General features: G+C 40.2%; 1 protein-coding gene across 1 annotated transcript; it reads right to left on the bottom strand.

Moving 5' to 3' along the window:
* Nucleotides 1–4,034: 4,034 nt before the first annotated feature.
* On the bottom strand, nt 4,035–7,761 carry LOC109462557 (hepatocyte growth factor-like). The gene is made up of 4 exons (XM_019759112.1): nt 7,600–7,761; nt 6,665–6,859; nt 5,121–5,268; nt 4,035–4,279 (listed from the first exon to the last, which is right to left on the bottom strand). Exons 1-4 carry the CDS (start codon nt 7,759–7,761, stop codon nt 4,035–4,037), a joined length of 750 nt encoding a protein of 249 aa, XP_019614671.1.
* Between the last annotated feature and the right edge of the window lie 2,118 nt (nt 7,762–9,879).

The following is a 9,879-nucleotide window of genomic DNA, read 5'->3' as shown; positions in this document are numbered from 1 at the left end:
GATTGTTCTCTTGCAGAAGTCTGTGTGACAAACTAACTTCTAAAGTTGCTCTTTTAGGTCCTACTTCTGTAATAAACTTCTACACATTGACACATTGCGAAAGAAGTAGGAGTAAACTATCCGGAAGGCCATGTACTTAAATATTGAACACTAGATCGAAAAAAAGGCATTTCATGATTCTACTCATGGGGTCAATTTAAAATAGGCACTTCTACCCGGTATCAAATAAATCAGACACAAATTGGTAGATTACATGGCAAGTTGCGGAAACTAGTAGCGGGTCTTTTTTTTCATTTTTGGTTTAAATGCTGGAAATCGCTGCGCGCGTGGAGGTCATCCATAAAATCAGATCCGTTTTACTGTAATGATATAACTATATATAATATAATGATATAACTATATATATATATAAAACTGTGTGCGATTATCATTGCATGAAAACATGTTACTCATTTGATACGTATAACCACAGCATTGTTTATCATAAACATTCATATTTAATATTAAGACACGATAAAAAATTACACAGACAATATTTCTCTGTAAGGTTTTGACAAATTTCAGTACAATTTAGCGATTTATTTCTACTATTAGAATATCTAATACATCCAATTCAAACCATATTTCTACTTTATCAACCTTGCCTTCAGGTGTTTAACTAATATATTCAAACACTTTAATTGCAGCTAAACAAATTATAGGTATACATATGTAAGAAGGGCAGAAAGGCACATTTGGTAAGCATATTTTGAAACAGTATTTTTTTGGTCTTTCGGGAATTAGGGTTTAAGTGTTAGATGGCTTTGCGCTGAAGTCCTTCCATGATTATCACTTAACGGTTTGTTTTAAATGTAAAATACCTTATTCACACTTTGATGCCTCTGATAGTTATGTAAACCCACGCTTTTGATGATGGTTCGACAACTTCCTGTTACTTTTCCATGTCAGTACGTCAAGGCTGGTTCCAGCAGGGAACAGGAGGCGGCCGCCTCGCACTGTTCTATTATTATCTGTGAATAAAGGAAGGGGGTGCTCGCTGAGAGAAGAGAGGACAGTGGCGAGAGAAGGTCACAGATAGAAGTTCTCAGCGAGCCCCCCGTGTGTGTGTAAACTGGCCATGCCTGTGTCTTGTGTGTGTTCCTTAGTCCTGTAGTCAGTCTCTCTAGCAGCATCCCAAAGAACGCTCTGTTTCTGTCAGTACTGACTCTGCAGCCGTGAGGAGCTCGGCCGTGGAGAAAATATCGTGAAGTACGTCAGTGTACCTCAGCAAGTGTTGAATCGTCCAGAATTTCCTTTATCGATGACTACCATGTGGTATTTATATGTAGGTTGTATTATGAATAGGCGACCGAAGGACTTTGTTTCTACATTTCGACTTACTTTTTATTCTTGGCTATTTAACCAGGACTGGGCGTATGAATTCTTAGCATGCCGAACAACGAATTTGTAGAAGTTACTGCATCAGTATGAAACCAAATTCAGGAGATTTTGATGTTAGCTTGTAGGTTTTATTGTGTTGTAGGTTTTAATATTTTCTATATGCAACCTCTTGTAGTATTTTGTCCCCAAAATATATTGTCTCCATGCAAAATCCAGAGTCCTTATGGTGGACATTCGTTCTCTAATTTAATTGAAATTAAATCTCTGATGTTGAATTTTATTCTTGGCATGCCGAATAACGAATTTGTAGTAATTTTGTTACTCAAATATTAATTTTGTTATTCATGTAGGTTTGATCAACATGGCGACATTTGAATTCCATCTGAAACAAGAGGAGAGAGAGACTGGGTGTGGAGAGCTGGATTCTTCGCGTACAGTTATAAACGCATTGCTAAGTGCTGTTTGTTTGGTGTGTGCGTTCTTTAAGTTAGCTGTGAGATATTTGATAGCTTTCCATCTGTCTGTTTTAATTAACAATAGCAATTGTCCCGGCAAAACAGAACTGATGACTTTTTCCTCTAAAAGAAGAAAGGTTCTTCACCCACCATTATACTTTAGAGGTGTTCAGCTGACTGAAACTCTCTCTCACCAGCACCTTGGCTTACATCTCACTCCAAATTTATCATGGTCACTCCACGTGTAAACTCTGGTGACGGAAGCAATGAAACGAGTTAACTTGTTGACAAGAATATCAAATTTTGTTCCACGGAAAATGCTTTAAATGTTTGTACGCTTGTACAAAGCCATGATACGCCATTTATTTGAGTACGCCAACGTTGCCTGGTGTGTTGTTCTTAAGCAGCGTGTCCGCTGCCCGAGCTTGCACAGGCGCAATGAGAGGGACGAATCACCACCGCATTCTATGTGACGTCGGTTGGGAAACACTTGCCAACAGACGCGAAAAGTTCAAACTTGTTCACTTCTACAAAATGGCCAATGGCTTAGTTCCCAAATATCTACAAGACTTGGTTCCCCCACTTATCCGTGATTCCACCCCTTATGGCCTGCGTACTGACCAGAATTATCTCCATTTTACCCTCAAAACTGAAAAGTACGAAAATCCTACTTGCCTTCTGCTGTTCTCTCTTGGAACAAGTTACCCCAGACCGCCAAAGAATCCCCGTCCATTCGTGCATTCAAAATTGAATTAGAGTCTTGCTTTGATAGCATGCCCAGACATCCTCACTACTCACACGGCCACGGACACAATGTGACTCACCTTACCAGACTCAGGCTTGGTTTCAGCCAGCTAAACTACCACCTATTCCAGCATCACTGTATCACTAGTCCTGAGTGCAAATGTGGGCATCCAAATGAGACACCAGATCACTATTTATTACACTGCAAATTTTATAATACACTTAAAGGACCAAAATGTTGTTATCCATATTTTGTCTTCATCTTGAAAACATACTCCCTTCCGACCCACTCAACGCAAACGACGCCACATTATGTACTTTACTTCTGACAGGTAGCCCCTCCCTCCCATACCCTACTAACTGCCGTATCTTTGATATTGTGTCCGACTATATCCACCACTCTGGAAGATTTGACCAATCTAATTAATGTCATGTTATAGGTATTGGTGCGCCAGCCATTATCATTGTATGTATATGTTATACTTTATGTCATCTCTATGTTTTCTTTTGTATTATGTTTTATGAGCGGCGGATTTACATAAGCACAACAAGTGCTTCCTATCCAATGCTCAAGAATCCAGGTGAATAAAAAAAAATAACAATAGATTCAGACACAATAAAATGTCGTTGTGAATAGATATCAGAACTCTTTGGGTCAGTAATTTGAAGTACTTTCTCCTCGGCCTCGAGTAAAATTGCTCTTAGCCACTGACAATGGTAATTCGTATACTTTATCACGTAATTTAAAAAGGATGATCTCTAAGTCTTTTCGACATTTATTTTGAAATGAATGTGCTTTAGCCTTCAACAATAGGCACTGTGTGCATTGTTGGCCAGAAGCACCAGACAAAGTCCCTCAAAATTCGTCTTGCAAACCCCTGACATGTTTTGTATTGTGTTAAAATAGGTTAAAGTTACAATGCATTGATCCTTTCTGTTGCGGTGCCTACAAAGCTGATGTGTTGTGCCGCTGGGCGGTTATGCAGGTTTTACAGATACCGAAGACTTTGAAGACTTCTGTGTAAAGCTTAAATAAACATTAACAGCGACATCCAATTAATAATTAACCTTTTGCAATGGCCGATTTGGGTAGAGTGCTCGCCTTGCATTAGGTAGGTCGTGCGTTTAATCCCCGGTCGAGTCATACCACTTAAAAAATGGTACATACATAACTGTGTCATACACATGTATGTACTGCCTAGCACTCAGCTTTTGAGAAAGAATATTTCTTTTCGTAGCCCTTTCGTAGTACAAAGTTGTAAAATCACCACAGCAGGGGGTTGCTCCACTGGTAGTGGTATGGGTTTAACTCGCATAGTTACTATATGCGATATATATATAGTAACTAAGCGAGTTAAACCCACACCACTACCAGTGGAGTAACCCCCTGCTGTGGTGATTTTACAACTTTGTACTACGAAAGGGCTACGAAAAGGAAATGGTCTTTAGCTATAACTAACATTGCGGCACGTCACACAGCTCCCATCTCCTGTCCGGATCCATGGTGTAGCACCAAACTCCGTTCCCGCCGTCCGGATTCCGGCAGTAGTTCCGCTCAAGTCCGGATGACGAATAGCCCGAAGGAGTTTTCCCGTGTCCATGTGGCATCTGGCTGTCCCAGCGCTGACAGATCCTGCCTGTGTTCGTGACGGGGACTTTTCCTCGGAAGGACGCTCCCCTGCCTACCTGACAGTCTTGAACTGTTGGCAGAAAATAAGTAAATAAGAACGAAATAACATCGCGAAGGTCACTAGATAGCCAGACATCATATACTAGTATAATCATTTCGAGGTCTAACCAAGACCCACTGGTACCCATTTACCAAGTTTCTACCATCGATCGATACATACTAGAGTTATCGTGCTAATCCAACATACATAGCTTCATACATGTCGTTCGTCCATCAGCATGACGGTGAGATGCATTTGTGGTGTCCTAATGTGACTGAAGTCCGATTGATACACACATACATTACATACATGCACACATACATACATTTACACATATATACATACATACATATATACATTCATACATACATACACATACATACATTTACACGTACATACATACATATATAAATTCATACATACACACACATATATACATACATACACACGTACATACATACATATATACATTCATACATGCATACATACATACATACATAGATATATACATTCATACATACATACGCATATATACATACATACATACATACATACATACATATATGCATTCAGACATGCATACATACATACATATATACATTCATAGATTTATACATGCATACATACATACATACATACATACATACATAGTTTTTACATACATACAAATAATATCATTCTGTAGCCGGTATAGTCGTCCTTCGGCGTAATACACCAGATTCGCAGGCACGCGGCGGGGCGGCAGCTAGCTACTTTATACCCAACGACTTGTTACACCTAACCCTTGATTATCTAACTTTAAACATTGTTTAAAGCTATGTAATGATATCTAAAAACATATCCCTCTTTACGAAGGTAAAAACAAACTTACTGCTGCAGTGAGGTCCGGAGTAGCCCACGGGACAGACGCAGAGCGGGGCGCACGGCGGTCTCTCTCCCCCCGAACCGCCCAGGACCTTCCGGGTGCACACTCCTCCGTTCTGGCACGGGTTGTACCCGGGACATTCATACCACCACGCCTACAGGGGGGTTAGAATCATTCGATATGAATGACAAAATGAAAAACCTACATTTTAAGTCGCAAGGGCATACAGAACTTTTTCTAAATTTTATATCTAGGAAAATTAGGTGGCGATATAATGGACCCTGGTGATATTATGGACACGGATGTTACGTAGAAGATTAGTCGTAATAAATAAGTAAATAAATCATCGTCGTAAATCAATTCCTGTGTAACAATAAAGTAGTGGCCAGTGGTACTTGTGGTGCTATTATGAGTGACATATAACTACGAATACAACATTTGGATAGCTATCCCTACATTATTGATAAGCATTTTTTGCATGATGCAAACTGTTGATTTTCAAGATAAAAAAAGGGTTTATGCCCCACATTCTGATGCTTGAGCAGGAAAGTTTGACATACCTACCAAAACACTTCAATGAAGTACCTACTTTTAATATGGTATGCAGCTGTTCATGGAGTTAACTCAATCAAATTCCAACAGCCAATCAACAAGAAGATTAGAGGAAAGCTTCATGCCTTTTGGTTCTTGCTCTGCGTGCCAGACTGATGACTAATGTATAGTAATCTCCAACTATATCATAAATTGTGACCTAAAAACGGTTCAAAAGTCCCAAATTTTATAAGTTGAAGGGAAATTATGCCAAAAATTACAATTAATTGTTGTTGGTAGATATATAAAGCATACCCAAACCAATTTTCAGATGAGTTTAGTGTAATACCAGGACCCAAAATGTACAGATTTTGTCCGAAAATGGACAAAAAGCCCTATTTTACACAATTTTAAGTCATGTATGTCAAATGCGTGAATTGAGCAGGAAAGTTTATTATGGCTACACCACATAGTGGTGTAGCCATAATTAATATACAAATTCAAGGACAGATCAAAATACAAATCCAAATCCAAATTAAAATACAAATTAAAATACAAATTAAAATACAAATTAAAACACAAACATATTGTGATTTATAAGTGAAAACTGCTGTATAGCTACATGGTTATATATCTCCCTACCTATATAGTTATACCATGATTTTAAATTCATGGTTATACATAGCTATGTGCATTTTTCTGTTTCAACATTCTGAAAATCAATATGTTCCCTTTTTTAAGTCATCTATTGAGTTAAGAAAGTGAGCAACCGTACTGGTGTGAGGAATGCTTTATTTAGACACAAAAAAATTACAGAGACAAAAATTATGTTATAATTCAGAATTTGTGCAAAACAAAGCATGTATTCACCTAATCTCCAAGCAGATCCCTTCCGGTGGCAAGACAGTATCAATTAGCCAGAGGAGTTTGTACGTCCACCATCGGTGGCTGATGGACACTCCTCTGGCCAATGGATACTTCCTTGCCACCGTATGATCTGCTTGGAGATTAATATTCACCCTGATCATGTAGAACGAATGGCGATCGTAGTAGTCCCACCCGGGGTCTTGTCCGGTTGTGAAGGAAAATCTGACGAGTCCTTGGATGTAGATAAGATCGTTCAGCTCACAGACGCCTTCATCCTCGTAATAGTTGTAGGACTGACAGTCTCTGGTTAGATAGCAGAGCTGAGAGCACTGCAGGCGATGGTCGACCTTCAAAAACAAAATTGCAATCTGAAGACTTGTACGGCAGCCCCTTAACCTAACGCAATGGTTATAGACTCTTCATGTCATCATGGATCCTCAAAATGCATGACTTTGTACCATGACTTGTTTCCAAATTCGGTCCTCTTTACCTAGAGCCTGAGATGAATACAGCCGTTTTAACGTAGTCAATCGTCACCACGTAACTAAGGCTACATATGAACGGAACCGGCGGGAACGGGGTCCCTATTCTAGGGTCTATGGCCACATACGTCCGACGATCACAGACTAGGGGCATTATGGGGATATCAGTACTTGTGTCCTGGAATTCGAAAATTCCGTTGTTTTTCTGTTACAAAAAAAAGGCTCTTCTTTAGAATTTTAGAGCCTTGTCGGTACTTGGTTCTGTCAAAGCCTGCCTGAACCTGCCTTACCCCTTCTCGTATGACGCCAATGAAAAGAGGCCTGCAGGTGAATTTGAGATTCTAGTAAATAAAGATTTTTTTTTTGTTCCGACAATGCAAAAAAATAAAAAAAAATTCACGGCTTCAAAATCGTACGACGACCTACGACGAATGTAATTCAGAAATGTCAATGCTAAAGACAAGCTTGACTCACTTGAGAGTATTAAAGGGCCATATTTGACCCCACAAGAGAATCAGGGTTTAGGAACGCCACTCGGGAACGATTCCTTACCCCATCACCGTTTGCTATCAAATAACACTTCTTTACTTTTACGTAAACCTTACCTGGTACCGTGCGATGAGATGCTGTGTCAGCCGGGTATTATACACGCTTGGACTGGTCATGTTCGTCTCCAGTCTTTGCAAAATCTCCTTCTCCGTGAGATAACACAGACTCGGCCGCAGAAACACAGACGCTAGAAACACGTAAAGAACCAGCGCCATCATTGACACGTTCTAAAACCAGCGTCGGTCCTGGAGCTATACGTTACCTCTATGTTTTTGTGAGTTTTCTCTAGGGCACAAGATCATGAGATTTGTTGCTAACGTATACAGATAGTCTTTGTGGTTCTTTGGTTATCTCCAGGCAGCTCCTTTTCTGGTTCCAAGACAGTATCGAATACATTTGAAATGCCGTCGCTCAGCCGACTTGCGTGAGACTTGTATAATGGTTACTCGTAAGGATCAGACGGGACGTTAAGCTGAGGTCCGCCGTTCTTTGTACTTCCTGTAAAGACGTTGTAATGAATGTCATTTGTCAAAATGTCAGGCGTTCACAGGCAGGTGTGGATGAGCCTAGAATTAAATCAAGACACTGTACATGTATTTCCTTCCATGTACAATACTGCACATAGAATTCACATACAAAAGGATATTTTTCGTAGTTTACCTTCGAAGGTCGCCATACTGAATTGGAGTGATCTCGTATGCAAACGCATGGTTTACAAACTATATTCATGTAACATTGTATGCTTTAAAAACTTTTACACAGTGTATACTGGGAGTTTGTTCAGACTGAATGATCATATTGTTAACCAGTTATCCGACACCGTGAATTCCTCTACAAACACCTGTGGAGCATTGTAGCTTAAGTAGGCTACGGCAACAAAGGCTTCATGTCTGGACGTGGTGTTTAGCCTCTACCGGTATACTATTACCAGCTCTTCAACCATAGACTCTAAACATTTTATTGTTGACGGAAAGTGCCAGAGAAAATCGTTGTTCAAACGGTTATTGTGCCTGGCGTGCTAGGGTATTGTGTTTAATGTGTTAAGCTACTGTGACTGGTGTGCTAGGGTATTGTGTCTAGTGTAACCTAGGTAACAGCTACAAGATTTTGATACTATCCATGGCTTGTCGTGTTAATTGAGGAATTCGCCAAAAACTTTGACGCTGGAAGGAGGTGTTTGATGTAGTTTCACACACCTTTCATTAAATAAGATTAGACAGTCTGCCGAAACGATACAGCCCACATTGTATGCAGGTAACAATCCCTTTGATCTCGGTCTCAACAATATATTCAAACACGTAATATGTTGTTGTCATTATCGTTACTGTCCAAGTGATTGCTTTTTTATGATGAGAGGCAATATAGTTGTGATGAGTGTAGTAAACTCGTCTGGGTCATCTGAAAGAACACAGGAGAACTCATGCAGGTGAGAAGCTGTACAGGCGTGAGGAGTGCAGCAGGCATTTCACTACAAGGTCACTGCACGTGCGGACTCACACTGTTGATAAACCGTAAGCCTGAACAATGCACCAAAAGCTTAAAACTAAACATCTTAAACAAGTACTATAACAAAGTCAATTGCTGTATGGACGTTGGTACTCCAAGACTGCCAAGCAAGATCGATGTCATGGTGCTGTTCAATAACAACTGAGTTCTTAGGCCTTCCCAGTCAGCACGTTTGAAGTCATATTGTCGTTGGAATTCACCTTGCGTGGAATGCCTCTTTTCGGGAGAGTATTATACTTGACACTAAACTCCAGGGTAGTGTGATTTGTGTTGAAGTCAGCAGGTAGCTCTACAATGTTTGACAGACTTTCAGGACAGTTGGAGAAGATGAGGTCCAGTACGTTGTTATTTTTGTTTGACGGAATTTGGTTGTGTTGGTGGAGAAAGTTATTGTTGATTAAGTTGCAAAGGTCTGCCTCTTTCCCCTCACCTTCTGCTACACAGTAATGCCAGTCGACCCGAGGGATGTTAAAGTCGCCTAGGAGACAGTACGAACGGTACTCTCGCTGGACCTTAGCCATGACAGAAGACAAGTTTGCCGTACACGTCAGCTCAAGGATTCAACAGTCCCGCCTTGGATTGACAGTGATGTTTGACAACTTCAAAACCGCAAGCAGTCAGCGTGGAGGAAGGTGAAACGGTCAAATTCCCCCGCACACTGAGCAAAGTTCCGCAAGCTGCGCAACAAACTGAAAAAAAATCTGCTGTCTAAAAAGTATAAGCGCTACCTCGTTAGCTTGTCATCAATCCTTAAAGAATCTCCAAAGCAATTTTGGGCATTTGTTAGGGCCAAGTCCAAAGCTAAGTCTATTCCATCAGTGGTTCAACTA

The sequence above is a fragment of the Branchiostoma belcheri genome, unplaced genomic scaffold (genome assembly GCF_001625305.1).
Source record: "Branchiostoma belcheri isolate BF01 breed outbred unplaced genomic scaffold, Haploidv18h27 scaffold119, whole genome shotgun sequence".
In the NCBI taxonomy this organism is placed as follows: domain Eukaryota; kingdom Metazoa; phylum Chordata; class Leptocardii; order Amphioxiformes; family Branchiostomatidae; genus Branchiostoma; species Branchiostoma belcheri.
This window is presented reverse-complemented; position numbering and strand designations above follow the sequence as displayed.